Consider the following 25,242-nt stretch of genomic DNA (forward strand, 5'->3'; position numbering starts at 1 on the left):
GTTTCTCAGCACTCCTACCATGGAGCTGAACTGCAAGAGTAGTAGCTGAGACTGAAATAGAACTGCCACTATGACATGAGATGCAAGTGTCTCAAGCAGTGGCTTAACACATACAGCACAATGCCCATTCCCCCTTTTCTTAGTTTCATAGCAATTTCTTATTATTTTTCCAAATTGTATTAATTTGCATTCTTACCAAAAAAATATAAATATTCCCTATTCTCTACATCCATATTAAATTTTGCTACTTTTTGTGTAAGCAAATCTTTCTAGAGTAAAGCGATTTTGACTTGCATTTCCCTGACAATTAGTCAGAATGAGGCATTTTTCAAACGCTCAATAGTCATCTATATGTCTTCTTTCTGTTTATCCCTAGTAATAATTTTAATTGTTTTTTTCTTTTAAGGCTTGATGTTCCTTTTATATTCTGGATATCCATCCTTTTACAGACGTATAGCTTACAAATATTTTTTCCCATTCTGTCTCTGCTCCATGGATTCTCTGGGAGCACAAAAGCTTTTTATTTTTTCGAAATCCCAATTATATATTATTATTTTATTTGTTGAGATTTTTGAGATCTAATTTAGATAATCCTTGTCCACTGTAATGTACTGAAGCTCCTCTTCCAAATGCTTTCTTCTAATACTTTGAAACTTTCAATTATTCCATTTAATTCTTTAATCCAAAATATTTTAAGCAGATATAGCATAATACCTCCTGCCTTATCCTTGCTTGAAATCACTTTGGGCACCCAGGGTCATTTCTGGATTCATAGAATGCTTTGTCTAGTGTTATGAAAATTTTTTTCTGGTTTTCTAATTAATAAATGTCTGGCATTTCAATAGGTATTTCACTGAATCAGTAAATTTCTTTGGATAGTTTCACATTTGAATATTAATTCTTTCAAACCATAAACATGGAATGTCTTCATGCTTTTTCTGTTTAGTTCAGGTTTTCCCTTCAGTGATTTATGATGTTGTTAGAGACATTTAACTGTTTTTGTTAAATTTATTCCCAAGTATTTTACTTTTATTTTGTACCTATTGAAAATGGACCATTTTAAGTTTCATAGCAGCTGGTTGTGGGTATACCGACATTGAGATGTCAATGCAGTAGTTATAGGATGTGGTTAAGAACTTGCATTTTCTAACATATTGGTCACTCAATACCACGTTAATTAACTTCATGATGCTGTAAATTTCCATGTTTCTTCCTGTTGTTGAAGTTATGTAGTGGCTTTTCATTGGAGGGGATGATATTCTGCCAGCTCTACTTTCAGACCGAGAGTGGTCTCCCAATGAAACTGTTGAATTTATCTGTACAATAAGATGCTGGACTTTCTGCATGGTCCATGCCCGGATTATAGGAATCATGACTGGTTATGAACTGTACTACTGTAACAATGTGGAGAAATTCAATATTGCGGGAGGCTTGGGGAGGGGTTGGGGGAATCCCAGAGTCTATGAATCTGTGTCATAAAATGAAATAATAAGATAAAAAAAGAATAGAAAGAAAATGACATGACTTTCTTGATTTAATGCAATATTACGATTTATGTATATTTACTTCATGTTCTATTACTTTGCAGACTTTGTAAACTAGTTATAACAACTTTTTTGTGGATTCTGAGGGTTTTCTATAAAAATGATCTCATGCAAAGAGTGCCAGTCTGATTCACTTCCTTCAAATTTAGATATCCTTTATTTCTTTCTCTTGTCTAATTTCCATAGGTAGGACCAATAGCAGCAGCATTCGAACAAAAAATAGTGAAAGTGGGTATCTTCTCCTTATTCCAGGTAGTAAAGAGGTAGCCTCAGCTTTTCCCCATTCAGTGTGATGCTTGCTGTTGGTTTGTTATATATGGCCTGATTATGCTGTAGAATAGTCCTTCTCTATCTAAACTGTTCAATTTTATCAAGGAAATGCTGCATTTTATTAAATGTCTTTTCTACATCTATTAAAATGATTAGGGATTTTTGAGCTTCATTTTGTTGATGTGGTGTGACATGTTTTATATTTTGAACCTTGTAACTTTGGAAAGGAACCCACTTGATCATAGTGAATACTACATATTAAATGTTGCTTTATTTAACTTGTGAGCTATTTTGAGAATTTCTTGCATCTTTTACAGCTGGATTATTGGCACACAGCTTTATTTTGTTATTGTTGTGTTATTTTCTACTTTTAGTTACAAGGTACTGCTGGCTTCAAAGAATGAACTTGGAAAAATTCATCGCTCTTGTATTTTTTTAAATAAGAAAGGATTAAGATCTGTTTATTTATGCAGAGATGCACTGCTATTAATTTTATTCTTGAAACTGCTTTTGTTGTATCCCATAGGTTTTTGCATGCTGTTTCCATTTTCACCCATTATAATTTTCTTAAAATACTTATTTCTTTGCTCTTCTCAATCTATTAATTGTTTGGGAGAAAGCTGTTTAATTTCCATGAATGTGGGTGATTTCTAAACTTTTTAGTATTATTCAATTCTAGTTTTGTGTTGTGGTCAGAAAAAAGAGTCACTGGGTCCAGAGTGATGGCCTAGTAGCTAAATCCTTGCCTTGCATGTGCAAGGATCCGCTACGGGTGTTGGTTTCTGTCCTGGCTGCTCCTCCTCCCATACAGCTCCCTGCTTGCGGCCTGGGAAGGTGGTCAAGAATGGCCCAAAGTCTTGGAACTCTACACCTGCGTTGGAGACCTGGATGAAGCTGCTGGCTCCTGGCTTTGGATAAGCTTAGTTCTGGCCATTGAGGACACTTGGAGAGCGAACCAGCAATGGGAAATTTTTGTCTCTCCTTTAGTCTGCAGATCTGCCTTTCAATAAAAATAGATAATTTTACAAGAAAAAAGAAAAGATAGTCAACATGGCATTTGTTCTTCAAAAATAAAATCATTGAGTTTTGATTTGCTATTCTGCACAATCCACCTTTTAAAATGTTCAATATCCTATTGAGAAGAATGTATATTGTACAATTGCTGGATGGAAAATTTTGTAGATGTCTGTATGGTGTTTCTTTGTTGATTTTCTGCCTAGATAACCTATACATTTCTGATACTAGGGTGTTAAAATCCCCTACTATTATTGTATTGATGTTTATGTTTCCTTTTAGATCTACTAACAGTTGCTTTATGTATTTGAGTGATCCAATAATGGATACAAACATGTATTTTTAAGTGTATTCCTTTTTGTTGAATTGAACTGTTTCTCATTACCTAATGATGCTGCTGCCTATTAAAGTTTGAATTTAAAATACATTTTATCAATAAAAATATTAGTAATGCTGCTTTCCTTTGTATATCATTTGCATTGAATATATTTTGGTTCATTCGTTCAGTCTATGTGTACTGTTAGAGGTCAAGTAAGTTTCTTGAAGTAGCATAATTGGATCCTGTTTTCTTAATCCATTTGGTCACTATACCAAAATGCAAGCTTTTTATTACAATCCCTTTTTTTCTCCCTCTCTTATAATCTTCATTTGTGGATAAGTGAAATTTATCTAGTGATGTACTTGGACTCTTTACTTACCACTTTTGGTAAGTATGTTATGCTTTCCTCAGTCCTCAGTCTAAGATCAGTGCAGCCTGGGGGTACAATACAACTCGGGTTGCTCTGGTCTGTGTACTGTGAGAAAGGTTCTTTGGCTCATAATACACTTAGCAGACAACTGTCATGTTGCCTGGGGTTTAACATTGCTAAACTCAAAATCAAATCTCTGCAGGGCACTGAAGCAGGTCTGGAGACTTTGCAGAGCCTTACCTGGGCACAGACATGGCTAACATCTGCTCTTTGCTTGGAGTCATCAACGTGGCACTGATGTACTCCCATGATTTCCTGCTGTCTGCCCAAGACTGCAGGAGGAATGAGGCAGCACTTCAACTACTCTGTAAGGCAGGGCAAGTCTAAAAGCTTATGTGTTAGCATGCGTAGGGGTGTAGATATCTTTGTCCTTCATCAGTTGCCAGGTCTCTGGGAAGCATGTCTGACTCTGAACTCCAAGGCATGCTCTGGAGTTCCCTCTCCTGACCTCTGCATCTGGAGTTTTACCTTCTGCTGTTAATTTGGGAGGGGTTGCAGAAGCCATTAGCTGTTGAAGCTCTAACACTCACTGCATAATTGAGGGCCTAGGGGCCTTGGCAGGGAGGATCATTGGACTCAATCTCTTTGCAGTGGACCTGGTCCTGGAATTCAATTTGCTCTTCCTCTCTCCAGCAGGAATCATCTCTTGGGGTAGTGTTCCTTTGAGATGGAGTAGGAGTGATGCTCTCAACACCTCCTCCTCTGCTTTCTTTAATGCAATTTTTCCTAAAATCACGGCAGGATGAGGCACTGTGCTCTCACTCTGACTCTAGCTCTTGAGAAGGTAACTTGTTAGGAGCAGGGCTGTTCACTTTGGCTTCTCTGTGGGGAGTCTGGCAATGGAGCCTCCTACTCAGATACAATCTTGGCTCCACCCCTATTCACTTTCGTTTACTCTGAGTTATTTCACTTCCTTTATTTCACAATTCTGATCTTTGTAATATTTAGAGACTTACATTTGTTTATCCTCTTGACCATTCTGCCCACTTTTTAAGGATTTTTTTTTTTAATTTGAAAGGCAGAGTTACAGAGAGAGAAAGGAAGAGACAGAGACAAAGACTGAGACCTTCCATCTACTTGTTCATTCCTCAAAAGGTTACATCAGCCTGGGCTGGGCCAGGCAAAAGCCAGGAGCCTGGAACGGTCTTCCAGGTTTCCCACGTGGATGCAGAAGCCCAAGTACTTGAGCTATCTTCTGCTGCTTCCCCAGGTGCATCAGCAGGAAGCGTTTAATAAGTGGAGCAGCCAAATCTCAAATTGACAGCCATGTGGGTTGCAGGCATCACAGATGGAGGTTTAATTAACCTGTCACACTACAACACCAGCCTCAAGTGTATTGTCTGCAAGTATCACCTACTTAAATCGTCTTTGGAAGTGACATCATTTTTTATTGCAATCAGTGGGAGTCACACAGACCTGAGTTGGGTATTTATAAATGGTTTTCTTCTTTTGTCAGTAGCAAGTAAAGAGCACTAGGAAATCTATCACCTGCAATGCCAGCATGCATACATGTACCACCTGAAGTCCAAGTTGCATCACTTCTGATCCAGCTCGTTAATGCATCTGGGAAAGTGGTGGAAGGTGGCCCAACTGTTTGGAACCCTGACACAAAGAGGACCAGTATGGAGTTCCCAGTTCTTGGCTGCAGTGTGAACCAACCTAGGTCAGTGTAGCCATTTTGGAAGTGAATCAGTGGATGGAATATATCTCTCACTGGCTTTCTCTCTGTCTTGTAGTATCTTTGAATTTCAAATAAATCCATAAATCTAAAAAAAAAGGGAACTAAAGTTCAGTCTTCTTTAAAGATCCTACTTTGAAGTTCAACTTCATTTTTGGCTACAGATTTAAAACTCTAATAGCAATACCTCTTTCAGTAATGCCTTCACAGCATTTCTTTTCCTTGTAATACTACTCATAAATAAAACAGATGGCCCTGAAGGAGCCTTAAAATATTCATAAACCTCATGATGCTTCAAAGCAGACCACAGGTAGAACGAGAATGTTCTTAAACAGAAGGCAATCTCCTAGCACCGAGTGATCCATATGGCTATAGTAGCAGTGATTGTTCACTTAAAATATGACTTTAAAATATTTTCTTTTAGAAATATTTATTTATTTATTTGAAAGACAGTGTTTTGGAGAAAGATTTGTTCACTGGTTCACTTTCTAAGAGACCATAACCACTGCTCCAAAGCCAGAAGTTTCTTCCAGATTTTCCACATATATGCAGACACCATTTTTCGTTGCTTTTCCAGGTCCAATAGCTGGGTTGGAAGTAGAGCAGGCAGGACTTGAACCAGTGCCCATATGGGATCCTGGCACCACAGGTGTCAGTTTTACCTGTGGTGCCACAGCATCGATCCCTAAAATATTCTTTAATGGAGGATGCATTTAATGGGAGACCCGGAATGCAATCCCACTAGTCACTGAACACATCTGGGAGTAAACCAGCAGACAGGTGTTCCTCTAGCCCCTCTGTAATTGTCTTAGCCTGCCTGGTTCTCCAATTAATTTTTATATGTTTTTGAAATACTCTATACTGAATTAATCATCAGAGCTACTTAACTTTGTCTATTGAAGGTAAATTCCTTTTAGTCTGTTGATTGCTTTCAGTGATGCTGCTCTAGTTTAAATCTTAATCATCTTTCAATATATTATAATCACTCCATAATTCTCAGCCTCCCTCAAATCTCCATCTTTCTAATATATTTTTTATCAGTGCTTTCTAGACTCAAATTTCTCAAGTGGTACCCCATAATAAAGAAAAAACCCTCAAACTTATTATTATATATAGATGCTTTTCCACTTCTCACCTTATCTGCTGTCATTAAGATACTTATGTTATTGAGTAGCATTAGTAGTTCCTTCAATAATTTATGCTTTATTGGAACCTTTATATAATGTGTCATTTTCAGATATATGTAAATACTACCACACCTGATAGTTTCTACAACAGCTACCAGACTTCTCCCATTTTATGAATGTTCTGAGCACTGTAATACTTGTCATATTGCCTTGTTTTCCCTCTTACATCTTTCTTCCAAATTCGTAAAGTTGTATATATAGTATGTCATTTTGAAATATGCATACATTATGAAATGACAATAATTATGGTAATTAAAAACTGATTTGTGTCACACACTTTTAACTTCTGTGCTGAGTGCATTTCAAACGTGGAAATGGTTTTTTCTCTTAAGCTGTAAAAATCAGTATGTTTTGAACAATGCTCCTTCACCTCTATATCCAACATGATTTGTACAGCACTTGTCCTTAGGTATGGGTAGAATGTGGCCCACAGATGATTGGCTGAATCCACTCGTGACTATGTCAGGTGGGAAGGTGTCAAAGAAAGCGGATTTTAGGAATAATGTGCATTTTTTAAACAAGTAAAAAAACCACTATGGTAGACAGAATATTAGGTAAAAAAAATTAAGAGGCAAATTAAGCGATAATATAGAAATACTTATTGTAAAACATTTTCCTACTTGCAATATGCATACAACAGCAAAAGAGACTGATGTGGGTTTCATCTTCTAATACTAACATTTCAATGGAAACAGTAAAAGAAAATAATCTGTTCAATTCTCTGTGTTCCTGCTCCAGTAAAAGAATTGTCACGGGTTTGGGAAAAAATAAACAGAAGACAAAAAAATGTACCATATTCTACATGGAATGAAAATCAGCAAGGTAATTACTAATGATCTAGAATGTATTTGACTTTATACTCTAATTTACATTGCTTGTCTTTCACATAAGACTAAGATCTTGAATTTTAAATATAAGTGATTTTTTTGTGATTTGATGAAGCAAAATTCATCAGGGGTAATATAACAAAAGAGGTTAGAAAAACTAAATTATCAACTAGACATGAATTAAGGGACAAAATGCAGAACTAGTTTATGTCTAAGTTCTGGGGAATATAACAATTATGATGTTGGATAAAAGATTTTCCCTTCTTAGCTTCCATTTCCTTAATAGAAAATGGAGATGCACCGCTTTAGATATCCTACAAACTGGTGGAAAAAATGCAGGCCAGATCTTAATGCTTAGTTACGCAAATCCATATCCTTATTGAATCCAGTGAAAGTAATTCTGCAATTCATATTTCACAACTGTAACTTGGCACATTAGTTATCAATTACACTACTGGCCAAAGTGCTTTGTAAAACATGGACTAACAAAATGTACTTAACTTTCTTGGGCTGTATGATCAGAAAAATCACAGTGTTTGTTATGGAAATTGAAAATATAGACCAAAGATTTAAAGATCTCCCTCCATACATGGATATTAGGGGGAAACCCCCACCTTAATTCTCTTACAATAGACATTGTGCACTAGAGTATAACATCTATTATATATAACTGACATCAACTGATCATATGAAGATCTACTGTACATATTTTTAGAAAAATCAGATCTATATTTGTTGTGGGATCCATTTACTACAGGAAGTTGTGTCCCAATTGGAGGAAAAGAAGAGAGGGAAGAGAAATTTGAAGGATAATTTTGGAACTTGAGATGGGTATTTGAAGACCTGATGTGGAAGGGAGCAGAGATCCTTGACTGAGGAGGTAAAATTCACACTAGTTAAAAACTACTTCTATCCCCTATCTAATTAACTGTTAAGAAAAAGCTCTGGGGCCCTGGCAGGTTGGCCTAGCAGCTAAAGTCCTCGCCTTGAACACGCCCTGGGATCCCATAAGGGTGCTGGTTCTAACCCTGCAGCTCCACTTCCCATCCAGCTCCCTGCTTGTGGCCTGGGAAAACAGTCGAGGATGGCCCAAAGCTGTGGGACCCTGCACCCATGTGGGAGACCTGGAAGAGGTTCCTGGTTCCTGGCTTCGGATCAGCGCAGCACTGGCCATTACAGTCACTTGGGGAGTGAATCATCGGAAGGAAGATCTTTCCTCCTCTCTGCATATCTGACTTTGTAATAAAAATAAGTAAATCTTAAAAAAAGCCCCAAAAAGCTCTGGAACTAAGTAATTTCTGTGGAATGAAAATAAGAATCCATGGATTAGCATTTTAAACGACCACTTCTAGTCACACTCACAGCTTCGAATACATGAGAGTAGATTATTACATTAATCTATCACAAACCTAAAGTTAGTATACTTAGATTACACAGAAAAAATGATTCAGTTCATGTACTTATTACGGTGCCAGTTATGGGTAAAATGTAGTTGCATTTAGCTGCAGAGAGCCATGAATTAAAGGTAATCATTCTCAAACACTGCTATCCATTGGAGATGCTGATTCCTCACAGAACATATTGATACTACTACCTAAATTCCGGCTGTAGCTCTGAGGTCAGATCAGTTCAATAAACACTCTTGTCATGTGTAAATACTTGAAGACAAGCTGAATTACTACACTGTGAGTAATGTTAAAGTCTGGGATTAATTTCTCAGCATCACTCAGTGGCAAAGTCATAACTTCTGCCCCATACTCACCTCATTCAGAGAAAACATTATTAGAAAGACTGCAAACAACACACACTCTTGTCCAACATTATTAATTAAAGGGTAATTTCTTAGCATCTGCACCTAGAACTTTTAATACTAGTTCAATTTACTATATCACTGTGAAGCACAACCTTTCTTCTGCTTTACTTTCAACTAATTAACAGACCAAAAGGGCTTACTTATTCATCTACTTTTTTTCTTCCCATTTGTTTCCCGTCATGGTTGTTTATCTATTTATCTTTCATGTCAGAAGCCAGCCTCAGTAAGTTAATGTCCTAGCACAGAATTTAGAAATACTCATACTGTATTTTAATACAGATTTAAAAGTCATTTCTTTCAGAATCGGAGGACAGGCTTAGATTGTTTTAAGACACATGATTTCAATACTGTAGTATCAGTTTAGAATAGTGTCTTTCAAGCCATGTCCTAAAGTAGAATATGTGAAATTTTATATCAGAATCTTATTTACACATATAACACATGTTTCAAGCAACACTGAAAGCACACGAGAAAATTTTTGGAAAATAAAACCAAAATATAAACTTATTTAGGTGCATCTCCACGATCATTTTTGAAGATCCCTCATGGTCATGGACCTCACTTGGTTTGTTTTCACCAAAGTAAACTTATCTTTAATTCTACTTTCCAAGGGTTTCTGAAGCAGCCCAGTATTTACCTAAGCAATGGATAAGGTACCTATTTACTTTATTCCAGTCTTTACTTTTATTCTAGAGAATTCTAATAGCAATCCAGGATCATATGTCCTATTACTGGTTTAGACATTAATTGGCAAAAATATTGGTTAGAAGATTCCTTCTGGAGATAACCCTAGGCCAAACAGCCAAGCTACTGTCTTAAATTCTAGGATTCCATATGATTATGCAAAAGTTTTATGGCCATTAGATAAAGCCAATGCTAACAGGGTAAAAGAGTCTGAGAAAAAGCTTGTAAGTGGAAAACAACCAGCTCAAGATAAGCACATGGCAGGAACAAAGTGAAGAAACCAATTTGTGATATTTAACTTCTAATAAAAGGGATGAACAAATATCAAAAATACTAAGAAAATTTGGAGGATTTCAAGATAATATGAAGTACAACAGCACAAGCATCTATAGAATAATACAATGCCAGAAAGGAATATATATACCACCGTAGCCCCTTTAAATTCCAGCCTCCTGCTACGGTGAACCTTGGAAGTCAATAGTTGACTGTTCCAATAGCTCTAGTTCCTGCCACTCCTATGGGAGACTTGAAAGATGATCTGGGCTCCTGGCTTCTACTGGCACATTCCTAGCTACTGAGGACATCCAAAGAATAAACCAGCAGAGGAAAATTCTGTATTTCTCAACAAATTTAAAAAAAATACTTCTTTCTCCAATCTTTTTTTTTTTTTTAAGTGAGAAAGAAAAGAGAGTGAGAGCGATCGAGTACATGAGAGCTTGCCATCCATTATCTACTGCCCAAATGCCTACAACATCTGGGAGTAGACCAGAGGCCAAAGCTGTGATTCAAGAACAGTACTACCTCTCACACACAAGAAGAGGAGACTTAATCAGTTGACCCACACTGCTGCCTCTCAGGGCCTACATTGGTATGAAGCTGGAATCAGTAACAGGACCAAGTTATCAAACCAGGCATTTCAATTTGGGACTCATGAGAACTACAAAACTGGATTTCAAATGAATAAACCATTTTGCACCCCCACTGTCTCCATGTTCTCACTGATGCTTGTTGTTGATAAGCTGTTTATTTACACCCATCATAGAAGGTATACACAGTGTTGTCCAAAACAGTTTAAAACTGAATTTCCAAAATAACTAATGATATCAAACACATTTTAACATAGCAATTAGCTATGTTTATATTTCTTCTTTAATGCAGTGCATGTTCAAATTATTTTGCCCAATTTGGATTATCATTTAATCACTGAGTTTAACATCTGAATCTGTCTTTAATCTTTCCATTTTTATAACACTACACTGTCTTGATCATTGTGGCTTTAAAATAACAAAATTAAGTAATATAAATCCTCCAACAATCTTTTTTTTTTTTGTCTTAGGTACTCTGTATTATCATGAAAATTTTAAAGTCTGTTTGTCTACTGCTGCTAAAAAAATATGAAAGTTTCATTTGCTCTATATTGAATGACCTATCAGTTTGGAGAGAACAAAGGCCTCATCAACGTGGGATCTTGATATATAAATCCAGTACATATCTGGAGTTAGTTGATTTATTTTTAAATTTCTTACAGAAATAACTGATAGTTTTTATTGTAAAAATTTTTGCATATTTTACCTACATACCCAAAATCAGACTGATGCAATGATAGTCAGTTATTTCATTTCAATTCTAATATTTTCTATTATTACAGAAATCTAATTATAACTCATTACAGTTTATTATAATTGACTTTGAATATTATCTTGTATCCTATAATGGTAAATTTTATCTTTTTTCAGGCATTTTAACATTTTTTCTTATTGATTGGACTATGATATTCAGCCAAATATGAGTGAGAATATCTGTATGTTTTTAGGAGAGTTCACTTTTATTGAGAGTTCAACCTCATTTGTAATATATTTAGCAATATATGAAAAAGATTGTCATGAACATGAATGATTTCAAAAATACAAATTTGGTATAGCATTAATTCAGGTTTGGCTTTTTATATGTATTTTTTGTATTATTATAATCAGTAAGTTAAAGAGTTTCAAGAATACCTATTCTTAATTAAAAAGAACTTTTACCAAATCCTTATCCAGCCAAGACTGACTCTTTTATAGGCACATTACAAAAGAGGTGCGTTGGGTTCTGAACTGTTGATCTACCCAGAAAAAATTTGTGTTCTCACATCACCAATATGGGAACTGATAAGCCTGTTACTTGGTGTTCCAGTGCAGACACTACTTCAAGTTCTCAATTCTGGATTATACTTAGAACCTATGGTATAGGTGATGATTTCATTCTTATCTGGCCTGTTCATATCATTCCTCCAACTTTCACCTTACGTGTACCTTTGGAGTAGCAATGCAATATACCTAAGACTCTGTTACTGTGGCCCATCCCGTCACTTTTTGCTTCATTTCTACATGGAAGGCACAATCCAGAGCTAACTTTAGGCTACATTTTGTTGCCACAAGAGTCTTGCATCAGAATGGCACTGCATATTTTTAGTACTTCAGTATAGTTGTAGTACTAACTACACATTTTTATATGGATTTTTAAAATCTTAATGGCAGCAAAAAATATTTCTCTAACAAATTAGAAACAGAAAAGACACAGATTAGCTATATCATGTCTGGATTTTGTTTACAATAAGAAAAAAATTTACTGTGTCTTTAAGAAAGAAAACAGGAAAGTGCGGCACAGAAATGAATATGGCAGGGGCTGGCATTTTGGTACATTTTTTAAACTACAGTTTGTGATATGGTCATCCAACACTAGCGTATGGTTCAATTTTTGGATTCTCCACATCTGATGAAGATTCCTATTTGTGCACCTGAGAAGGCAGCAGAAGATGGTGCAAACCCATGGTCACGTGTAACTCAAGTGGGAAATCAGGATGGAGTTACTGGGACCTGGCTTCAGCCTTGTCCAATCCTGGCCATTTCTGCATTTAGGAAGTGACCCCGGGGGTGCAAGATGAATGTCTCTCTCTCTTTTTACTTCTCTCTCTTTTTCTTTGTTCTTTTGCTTTTGAAACAAATAAATCTTCTACAAAGAGAAATTAACAGACCAAGAATATATCTTTCCCAATTGTTAGCTTTCTGTTTTTTAATACAATGAATATAAACGTTATTGAAATATTACCTAACCCTCATCAAAATTAAAATTATAATATTTTAAAGAAAATGTAGTTAAAAGTTTTTCTTAGAAGAGAAAAACCCTCAACACAAATGCATATGTAGATGTATTCTAAACATAGTTATAAAAGCAATTCAAAAAGATCTATGGTTTAAATATGTCCCCCAAAGTGCACATAGACTTCTGGAAACGAGTTCACTGTGACCTTTTTATGGTGAATATATTCATTAATTATATTTTACATTATGATAGAGAATCACTTTAGGCAAATGATTAATTTGCTTAAAAAAGAACAGTCAAATTCTATACTTTAAAGAAAGAACTCTTCCTCATTTTCCTCATTCTTCAATTCATATTTTAATCACTTAAATTTAAATTATTATTGCCAAGATATTATAGGCAATTTTACATCCCATTAACCTTGCTTTGTTTTAATTATAAAGATCCTTTGTTAGATTCCTTTAAATGATCCAGTTTATAATTTCAGCCTGTCCTGAGGAGTATTTTAATTCAACCGCACATTCATCAACTGTTTTTGTCCTGTTAATTGTAGACAACTGCACAATTGCTTTTGCAAGCTATGATTGATGAATTCTGTTCACAAGTGTAACTATTAAGCAGGATAAACATTCATAACAATTTCCACTTAAAGATTTTTATCTTTATTCCCACAAGGACAAATTAAAGACTGATATTTCAACAACCACAGGAAGTGTTCTTTTTTAAAAAAAATAATAGATTCTAAACTGAAAAATTTAAGAAAAAATTACAGTCATTGTAAACAGGATAAAGGCCTGCAGAAAGCATTTAATTTGTGCTTAGCACACAGTAGGCATCAATGGTTTCCAGATAGAGTGATACGTCTTTATTGTATCACAAATATTTAAATACACCACTTTTTCAAGTTAGAGCTCAAAATTCAATTTGTGAAAGCTATAAATTGAAAGAAGTCACTCAAAGTTAATGTGGGCCTAAACACTTGATAAATACAGTAGCTGAAATATTTAAAGTGACTATTTTGCAGCAGTCTCAAATAAATATGGAACAATGTATGTTGAACCTTCAGAGAAATTGGGCAGCAAAGGGGCCACATAAGTCTACAGCGTGAGACAGCTTGTATTACATGCCCAGATTTCATCTGTTTATAAGGAGAACTGGTATTAGAATCCAGGTCAAATTATGTAGACACAACACATATATAATATAATGATATATACTATATAACTATGATATATTAAATATAATATATATGTAATATGTATATGTGCATATGTATGGTACACATCATACGGCACATGTTACACCAGGCACTGTGGAAATAGCCAAGAAGCACAACACAAATACACAGTCATTTAAATTACTGCTACATAAATGAGGGATAACAGGAGTTAACACCTAGGAAAGCACCTCTTCTGTGTTAGGGAGAAGAAGGTGCTGCTGCTCAGTGAAGAGATGGTTTGTACTAAAGTAGAAGAAGAAATAAAAGCCTGAGACCAAAGGCCAATCTCCTTTCTGCTGTGATTCTTGGTCAATCACCTTTTTTTTTTTTTTTTCAAAAAATCAGTCCTTTAATTATCTGTTGCCACAGCACACTCATCTTGCCCACTGATACATTCTGTCATATCTGCAATTACATCATTGGACCCCATCCCTGCTAGATGATAAGCTCCGTTAGTGCTCAAGGCTACCCACACATCATTAGCATATAAGTAGTCACCACTGCGGTTAGGTGAGGGGATCATGATCCTCTTGTGAATAAATCCAGTAGGGCCTTTAATCCTAACTTGGAAATCCTCTTGTTGATCATTCCTTTCCACTAATCATTCTTAGTTCCTTCAAGAAATACAAAACTAAGGAATTCAGCATCAAGTACAACAGAGGATAAGATGAAAGTTTTTAAGGAAAATGCTTTATATTGGGAGTTGTGAAAAAGTAAAAAGATAATGTAAACCTCATGTGACACTTAAGCTGATTCCTTTAAGGAGAGAGAGAGAGAGAGAGAGAGAGAGAGAGAGAGAGAGAAACACAATTATGTGAAGGTGAAGGGTGAAGGGGAGGCGGAATTACCAAGAAACAGCACTGAAGGCTTGGCTATGGGTCACCACTCTCCCCATTCTCCCTGAGCATAACATATAAGTATGACTGCACAATTTACCCTGTACATGCCAGAGTACCTAAATTTCCACTCCAGATCTCTCTTTGAAGAGCTCAAAATCCAAAAGGCCTGATGCTTGTATGACAGCTCCTTTTGGATATTTCATATATAATAAATTCAGTGTAACCAAAAATGAAAACATCTGCCCCTGAACCCTTACATGCGTCCCTCATTGTTCCCGCAAAGTGAAATTTTACCTAACACAAATCATCAGTTACTGAAGACAGAAATCGAGTTAGCCTTGATTTCTTTTTTCCCCTCTTTCATCAGCACTCCTGCTCATATTATTTTCAAAAGATCCTTCGAAACTGTTCATTTTTTCCAGTCACTGTGATTAACTCCATGACATCATGTTCTTCAACAGGATTACTCAACCCCAACATCAGGGGCCTCTTTCAAGCTCCAAGCCCCTGAAGTCTGCTCGCTGTCCTGCAAACTGCACCTAAACTGCTTCAGTTACTCATCAATACTCTTAAGTGCAGCTTCTACTCCCCTTCTTGGCATGCCCGTTGTCAAAGCCTTCGCCATGAGGGGATGGCCCTTGCCTCTCTAAGACTGGCACACAACATGCACTTAAATACGCACTGGCCGACTGATGACAGCTTTTCAACAATATAACTGTGATCTCTTGTCTCCAAGCTTTTGCACTGTATGGTTCCTTCTGCTTGAAATTTTATTCCTGTACTTTTGCTTTTCACCTTGCTATTTCCTAATCAAGTTCAAGGTGTAAAATAAATATTTTTCCTTTAGTACTTATAATTATGAACACCCTGATAACTACTCCCAGGAGCATGTAACTGTTTGGAAAAGGCTAAGTGCCTTCCCACTTGATTGTATAATCACCCATATTGCTCTTACCATAGCATTCTTTTCTTTTTAAAGGCTTTATGTATGTTTATTTGAAAGGCAGATTTACAGAGAGAGAAGGAGAGACAGAGACAAAGATCTTCCATCTGCTGTTTCACTGCTGAAATGTCTGCAAACAGCCAGAGCTGAACTGATCTGAAGTTGAGAAAAAAGACATTTCTCTGGTCTCCCATATGGGTGCAGGGTCCCAAGGACCTGAGCCATCCTCTTTCTTCCCAAGTCATAAGTAGGGAGCTGGATCAGAAGCAGAGCCACCGGGACTCCAACTGGTGTCCATATGGGATACGAGTGCTTACAGTCGGAGGATTAGCTTGCTATGCCACCATGGCCGAACAAAAAACAAAAAACAAACAAACAAACAAACAAACAAAAAACAAAAAACCCCCCTGCCCACCCTAGCATTCTCTATTATTTTATTTTTTGGTCTGATGCTTGATTTTACTAAAATATTCAGAAAGCTGTCCATCTTGTTCACTTCAGAACTCCTAGCTCTATAATGGTATTCAGTATATAGTAGGTGCTAAGCACACACTGAATCATGGTTTGTTCTTATATATATTATTGTTGAATTTTTATTCCAAAATCAGCTTTTTCTTGAAAGAACAATTATCATGAGTAATAGAAACATAAATTTACAATGGTACTCAGCATATTATGAAGAGCATTTCTGTTATTTTCATACAAACTTGTATAATACCGTATTCACTGCATTTATAACTGATTTCTTAACACAAAGCAAACTTCTAAAATTTTATATTGAATAATAATACAATATAGAATCTTAAAACCTGTACTATTAACATTTTTCCATCCTTGTTCTATTTTTCCCAGTATTAAAAAATCAACTATTAAAGAAATCAATTTGGTTACCCAATAGGAGATTTACTTTTGGTAGGATAATTGTCTTAACAACAGAAATAAATAACCAAATAAATATGCATATGAAATAAATAACCAAATAAATATGCATATGAACTATGACTTATTTGTGAAATTGATGTAACAGTGATTAGCTTTAGCAATTAGTTTTCCCATATTTTTGTCTAAAAGGAGTATCACAACTTTCAGATTTTGTAAAAAGTGAATGTTATAGCATTTGTTACAGAAGCATAAACATGAATATGCTATCTAAGAAAATTGATATTTTTCTATATTCTTTTATTATAGTAAATGTAGGATTTATTTTAAATTTCAGTCCTGCATTGCAGCAAAAGTGATTAGGGCATAACATATTAATATGACAAATATATAATATGATAAAATATTCTAAAGAAACAGGCTATTTCTTGGAATATTATTAGGCTACATTAAAATTGTTTAAAAGGTGGTGTTTCTGGGATAGTGTTGTGACATAGTGGGGTTAAACTGCTGACTGGAACATGAGCATCAGATAATGTCCAAGGTGCTCTACTTCCTATCCAGCTCCTTGGTAACACACTTGGAAAAAGTGGAGGAAGATGGAAGTACTTGAGTCTTGGCATTCATATGGGAGACCTGGATGAAGCTCGGGTCCTGAATTCAGTACGACCCAGTACTGGCCACGGCCACCTTTTGGAGAATTAATCAGCCAGTGAATGATCTCTCTTTTTCTCTTTCTTTCCCCCTATTTATCATTGTAACTCTGCACTTCAAATAAATATACATCTACATATCCATTTAAGAAGTTATATATATAGATATATACAGATGTATATATATACATATGCATACATATACATATGTGTGTATATATATAACATTTTCATGAAGCGTTTTTCATGAAAGTCCCCTTGAAAGCAGAAGATAAAATTAAATGCAGTAAGCATCATTTGCTTATCAATGTAACTAAATCTGGTTTCAATCAGACATAAATAGTATGGCAAATGCTGTTATTAGTTTTTAAAGAATATACTATGAGTGTACTTTAAAAAGTTTGTGGAAAATGGAATTGAGATCTGATGATTAATTACAGCTCTTATCTATACCCTTGAGGAACAGCAGTTTTACTTCTTCTTTCTTGTTGAATTCTTTATTAGTGGAGTGCTAAGCTTGTGCTTTTAAGATAAAATAAAAGTATGTCATTGTAAAAATTAAAAGAAAAATAAGAGAAGAAGGAGGAAGGAGAAAAGAGGGTGGGAGGGAATGGGGAGGGTAGAGCAGGAAGTAGCATTATGCTTTAACACTGTATATATGAAATACATGAAATTTGTTCTCATTATATAAATTTTAAAAGTTAGAAAATATATGTTAATGTTTGCAAAAATTGTTTAAATCCATGCACAGATGGATTTTTAAAAAGTCTGTGTAATATAAACATGAAAAATTATACATGGGTTTCAATATTTTGCAACAAAATACACATTTTTAACTTACAGTTTCATAAACCATTTGAAGTGCCATGAAAAATAAAAGAAATGAAGTTGTGTGAGGATGTAGGTAGGTGTTGGCTGATGGAAGCTATATATATGTCACCTGCCGACAGCTACACTGCTCTTAATAGAGCCACTTCTTAAAGTATTGCAAAAATCAGTCAACTAATTATGAAAATATGAACCATGCATTAATAGGTTTAAGCATAATTTTACTTACAGCATCATTTTTACAAAGGGATATACAAATTCCTACCAAGACCATTGTGCTTGCTATGTCTAATATCTTTCATGTTTTCAGCTGGACCCAGTCTAATGAGACGGTTTCACATGGACGATGGGAGGATGAGGGGGCAAACACTGAGCACTGCTCTGAAAGCAGATGGAGTGGCAGATGGGATTACACACGGTGCTCTCTCGATCTGTGTAAAGCAACTTCACTGCGCAGTGTGAGGACACTCAAATCACAGCAAAAAATCTTATGTAGTTTTTCCCTTTTTAAAACATGAGCTTTTCTAAAAAAAAAAACACCACTTTAAACTGTATTCATTTACACTGAAGTACCTATGTGATAAATTACTTAACCTCAACATATTTTCTTACACATTTTTGGTACAGATGGCAGAAAAGAGCATTTGCCCAGTGGAATCAAATGTATGCTGACTAGTTGTCCAAAAATTGTAAAATTAATTACCTTCCTTCATTGATGAGCTCAATAAATGCAAGTCCTGCATTCTTCTGAATAGAATTTTGCCATTCCTAAAGGGAGAAATGTAAGAAATGTAAATGAAAGTAACATCTGGCTTAAGAATCATGTTGATGTTATTAATAACTTCCACAGTATCTTGTCTCAATGCTTTTATAAGAGCTTATCACAAATGTTCTTTTGTAAAAAAAGAAAAGTGCTAAATAGTATCACTGCATCAATTCAGAAGATGCTTTGAAATTCCAGAATATTTCAGGTTTATTGTAGACTGAGACGGAAAGGAAGATAATAGGAACAGAGAGTGCTCAGCGAAGAGTTCTCCAAAAGAAAACAAATGCACAAAAGGACAGAGATCTCCTGGACAGATCAGTCCCCAGTTCCTAATACCGAGACTTCTATTGAGATCTTCAAATGAAAATAATTCACTAAACTAAATGTTCAGATTAGTTTACAAACAAAATGTTATTGTATAATTTGTTCTCCAGTTCTATATGTTCTGTATACGCATGTTTAACCAACCATGGATCAAAAACATTCAAAGGGAAAAAATCCCAGAAATGTTCAAACAGAGAGATTTGCAACACTACAAGAGTACTATGCTGAATCTACATACAAAAACGTATTGTGTAGGTATTGTCCTAGTTATGACAAGTATTCCAGAGATTTAAAGTAAGTATGAGAATATGCAGGTGATATGCAAATGCTATGCCATTTCCTATAGCGGTCTTGACAATCCACAGATACTGGCATCCTTGGAAGTCCTTGAACAAAACTCCCACAGATACCAAGGAAATGTATATGCATTACAAACTTTTAAAGCTACGGGTAAACAAGGCCACAAGTAAATTCATTTGAAATTTGTAAGGAAGATACCTAAAGCAAAGTACAGATAAATTAAAAGGATTTTCTATTTGCTTATTTGTTTAGCAATTTAGCATTTGCTAAAAACAGATGTAGTCCCCAAAGTAGGCATTTCTCTGTGTAAATAGGCTCCAGTCGAAGTAAACATGTAAACGATAACAGATCAAATCATGAAGATTCAATTCCCAATGAGAGAGAATAAACCACTTAAAAAAAAGGAAGTATGTTGGTCCAAGGCCAAAAAAGTATCCCTAGTTTGTAACCAACACAACTTCTACAATTGTATCCAAACATAAGATGGCTGTTTCATTTTACAGAATTTTTTTGAGCTTTTAAATAATTTCTGTCAAAAAATTACAGGGCAATCTTTTCCATACAATTCAATAAACTGAATTCCTATCAATCTCCTAGATACACCTATCATCTAAGTGTTTTTATGCATTTATTGCAAATTAAGATGCCCCCAAAATATATATATGTCTCAAATTCTTGGAATATACTGTGATGTTAACAAAAAAGCTAACTCATTGTAAGAATAACAATGCATTTCTGAAGAATAAATTCTTACAGTTTCTTAAACGTGATTTTCTATATGATAATCTTTTCAACTAACACTTTGTAGTAAAATAGAATTTTCAATAAGCATTTTCATATGCTAGATATTGCACATGCATACCAAAGTACACTTTTTCTAAACTGTTAAATATATCATGACCATCATGGTTTGGTATCAATCCCATGATACACTTAGCAGAATGTTGAACTGTGACTGCTGCTGAAGGACTACACTGTTACAATATGGGGTAAAACCAGCGGGGGTGGAATGAAACGGTGAAGGAGGAACTCCCTGTGCCTATGGGACCATATCATGAAAAATTAATAATAGTAATAATAATAAAAGACTATAGAGGAAAATGTATTGAAATGTACATTCTAATCAAACTAATAATCTCTGCAATCTGAATTTTGCATATAAGATACAAATTTACAAACTCCCATAGAGCAACAATAGGAACAATTTTCAGCTAAACTAAGGATATAAGATTTTAGAGGATGAGAAAAGCAATGATAGTGTATAGCTACAGATTTCATTGAAGTATTTAGATTATAGGAAGAGTAATGTGTCATATAATGTGCTTAACTTAGCAGTTAATAATCTTCTGTCTGATATCAGAGTGCCTGGGTTCAACTGCCAGCTCTGCTTCCTGAACACAGCCTTTTGCTGGTACACTCTCTGGGAGGCTCAAATCATTGGATTCCCTTCCCTTTATTATTACTATTAGTTCACTTTCTGACACAGTTTCATAGGCTCTGGGATTCCCGCAACACATCCCCAATCCTCCCCCCATATTGAATTCCTCCATATTGTTGCAGCAGTACAGTTCATAACTAGTCATAATTCATTGTGGGCACAGATCATGCAGAGAATCCAGCATCTTATTGTCCAGATAAATTCAAGTTTCATTGGGAGACCATCTCTGGTCTGAGTGTAGAGCTGGCAGAGTATCATCTCCTCCAATGAGATGTCACTACACAACTTCAACAACAGGAAGAAACATGAAAATTGACAACATCAAAAAGTTAACTGACATGGTATTGAGTGACCAATATGTTAGAAAATGCAAATTCTTAACCACATCCTATAACTACTTCATTGACATCTCAATTTTAGTTTATACACAATCGGCTACTATACACCTTAAAATGGTTATAGGGTACTATTCAGCTGTCTCGTGTCTATTTTCATTTTTATATTTCGCAGCTTATACTATTCAAGCGTGATTTTTACTGCACTTCATGAATTTTAGGATAGCCCATACAGGCCATATGTTAACGATTGAGGAACAGAACAGTTTTAGGAGGGGTGGGCAGAGAAATCTTCAGTACCCTACTGAGGAGTAACTAATCTTTGTGTCCTACCTAGTAAGGTATATGGCAGTCCAAGCTGACTTTTTCCTGTCTGTTCTAGGCTTTTCTTATTGGTCTCTGTCTGTCTATCTGATCTAATTTTGGGGGCTCCGGAGCGATCCTGGTGGTCATTGCAAGAGAGGGTGGGGAGCCAAAGTTGGAACTAAGTAAGAAACAGAGAACGCTCATCTCCTGAGTCCCTAAGGAAGTTTACTGTTCTTCTGTTTCTGAGGATTGCTGAGGAATCCAGGCTGTTGTTGTGATGATATTAGATTCTGACATTAGATGCACATAGGAGACACAGATTGTGTTCCTAGCCCCTAGATTTGGCAGCTGCCCAGCACTGGCAGAGGCAAGCATTCAAGGAGTAAACCAGTAGATGGGAGTTCTCCTTGTCTCCCCATCATAAATTAATTTGAAAACACATTAAGAGAATGTAATTTGCTATTTTTAGCAAGAGATAGTAAGACTTTTGTTTGGCTTTCAGAAGAGAGATGACAGAAAGCTAAATTAGCATTTTTAAAAATATCTACATATTTTTATTTGAAAGGCAGAGTACAGAGAAGGAGAAACAAGAGAAAGCCTCCAATCACTGATTCATGCCCTAAATGGCCGCAACAGGCTAAATTAACATTTTCAATAAAGAAGTGGAAAATGAGAGACATTATAAAGAAGATCCTCCACGATTAGATACAATTTTTGATTTAAGAGTTGAAATGGAAGAGTAGAATAGAGTAAGTTATTTAACTCTTTAACGGCTTATTGGGAGAATAGTTAAATCATTTTGAAAATATGAAAAAAGGGGACATATTTGGAGATAATCATAAACAATTTTGTCCTTAGTTTTTACTCACTACATTTAGGATAATGATAATACATCAAAAAGGAATGTGCAACTTGGAACTGTTTACATAGGAATATCAATTAATGAAAGCATTAGGCAAAAGTCTCTACAAATAATAGCAGAAGATCAACAAAATATCTAAGTAAAATTATGGGAAGCAGTTATGTTTCTAAGATTAGGAAACAAAGCATTAAAAGCAATGGAAAAATTCTTCCAAAATATAAGAACAGGAGCAGGAATATTATAACACTCTTAATATACACACTGGCTTAGGAAAACACCAAGATGTAAGATTCTTTAACTGGAAATTGTTGCTTCCAAATTTATTACTTAGAGTCTTGTTGGCTCTCAGACATGGACAACAAAGAGCAAATCAACAGTACAGTCCCCCTCCCTTGCAACATCTTATCCTCAGGAAATAGGTTCCAGCATCCAAGTGGATGATTGAAACTGTGGATAATACTGTCTTTATACACTACTATATTTTTTTAATAAACACAGACACACATATGCTATTTATAAGTCAGGAAAAAGATTCACACAATAACTAATACTAAAAACAGAACAATTACAGCATTTGCTGTAATAAAAATTATATTAAAGCAGTCTCTTGACAAAGGGGTACCTGAAAAAAAATGTCAACAGACCCAGAAGAGAGACAGCTACTAAGGGAATAACTGGCAAGCAGTACATACAGAGTATATACACTGGACAAAGTGATGCCCCCGGACGGACAGAGCTACAATTTAAAACTGTGAACTGTTTATTTATGTAATTTGGTATTTTCAAACGACAGTTGATCATGGATAATGAAACTATTAAAATTATACTGCAGAAAAAGTAGGGCCTACCACACAGGAGGTGGGAGAGGGCAGAAAAGAATGGTACTCAAAAACTAAGTAAGAGTAGACAAATTGTAGTAATAGAACATGCATATATAAGATATATATGATACATATGAAGATAGAATAGACAGTTTGAAAAGGCATAATGAAAAGATGAAAATAACTTTCAGAAAGAAGGACAAAAAGAGATGTATAAAAGCTACAGATAAAATTGAATGATGTTTCTTTGAAAGGCCAACATTCACCAAGTAGGAGTTTTTAGAAAAGAATAGGAAACATGGAAAGCAGGAAATTATTAATGAAATTAGTTTCCATAGACTAAATGTATAAAGTCCACAGCAGAATATATCATCATAAAATTATAGGACATCAGCATTAAGGGATCAAGTTAAGAAAAAAAAAAGTTCATGCAAAGACTTTCCATTAGTAAAGCTGGAAGAAAGAAACAACCAATGCCTTCAGAAACAGGAGGTGCATAACATTTGGAAGACATAAACGGTGACATTAACCAGAAAAGCATGGAGATAAGAGCAATCTTTTTTTCATACATACATAAGACATTTTTCATTGGTTCTCATTAAGAAAATACCTAAAGTTTGCGCTCTGCAAAAATGAGGGAAGATATGCAACATTATAAAAGGCTATGCTGGTTTCCTTCCTGCTCAAGTTCTAAGTGCAATGCCTCTATTCTATACTACAACATGAGCAACTAGATTCTAGGAGGCAGGCTGAGATGACAGGCATTCTTGGAACATTGTGGGAACCAGGACAGAGATAAAGAGAATGGGTTTGAGTATGCACTGGCTCCTGTAGCAACTGCCCAAAAAGCACATATGATGTCAATCCTCCTCTTAACAAACCGGCCATGGAAAGTCATCTGATCAACCCACAAGCATAAATGGTGACAGCAAACCTATCAACTGCTAAAAAAGAAACAGAAAAATACATAGAACCAACTCTAAATATCTTCAAGAAAAGACATTGAGAAAGAGGCAGACACAGATCTAAGAAGAAATGGGAATTATTCACAAGCTGGTGCATGGAATTATCAAAACATTTAACAGACATTGTGAGTGTACTTGATGTACTGTTTTAGTTTTAGTGCTGTTGGAAAGGCTTGGGGAAATGTATTGATAGGCATATAGAAAATATAGGAAACACCTTGGAGTAAAGAGGCAATAAACTTCAGCAGAAAAAATAAGTTGTCCAGGGAGAAAAAGGTAGATAGTTAAACTACAAATGATATTCACAAGGAATATCAATGCATTCCAAATCTGTAATATAATTATATTAGAAAACACTGAAAAAAGCAATTTTTCCTCCTTCTTCTTCTTTCTTTTTAAGTCTGAGAGTTAAGAACTGCTGTTTGGTGTGGGGGATTAAATCACCATCCAAAATGCTGGCATACAATATAGCTGGCTTGAGTTCCAGCTGTCCAGCTGCTTGGTTCCTCTGCCGGTAATTTAGTTCCCTGCTAATGACCCTGGTAAAGCAGAGGAAAATTGTGCAAATATATACGCTGCTGCCATTCACATAGAAGACCAAGATGGAATTTTGGGCTCCTGCCTTCAACTGGTTCAGGATCAGTTATTGTAGGCAGGTTTCTCTCTCTCTCTCTCTCTCTCTCTCTCTCTCTCTCCCTCCCTCCCTCCCTCCACAGAGATGAAAAGAGAGAAAGAAACAAAGAAGCCAGGAGCCAAGAAATCAATAAATCACCTGCCGCCTCCCAGGGTGCACATTAGCAAGAACCTGGAATTGGGAATGGAACTAATTGATTTCAGGCTCATCAACATGGAATCAAGGCATCTCAGCCATTGCCTTAATTTCTACTCTAGGCTAATTGCCAATCCCTAACCTTTAT

The 25,242-nt window shown here is 35.6% G+C and overlaps 1 protein-coding gene across 8 annotated transcripts in view; it reads right to left on the minus strand.

The window, feature by feature from the left end:
• The window catches only part of NBEA (neurobeachin), a 582,506-nt gene that overhangs the window by 299,128 nt on the left and 258,136 nt on the right, over nucleotides 1-25,242 (minus strand). For all 8 annotated transcript variants that reach the window (XM_058670864.1, XM_058670863.1, XM_058670859.1 and 5 more), the window contains one exon: nucleotides 18,912-18,976. In XM_058670864.1, coding sequence (XP_058526847.1) covers nucleotides 18,912-18,976 — 65 coding nt within the window. The remainder of the gene's footprint in view (nucleotides 1-18,911; nucleotides 18,977-25,242) is intronic.

This window comes from Ochotona princeps, chromosome 12, assembly GCF_030435755.1.
Source record: "Ochotona princeps isolate mOchPri1 chromosome 12, mOchPri1.hap1, whole genome shotgun sequence".
NCBI lineage: Eukaryota > Metazoa > Chordata > Mammalia > Lagomorpha > Ochotonidae > Ochotona > Ochotona princeps.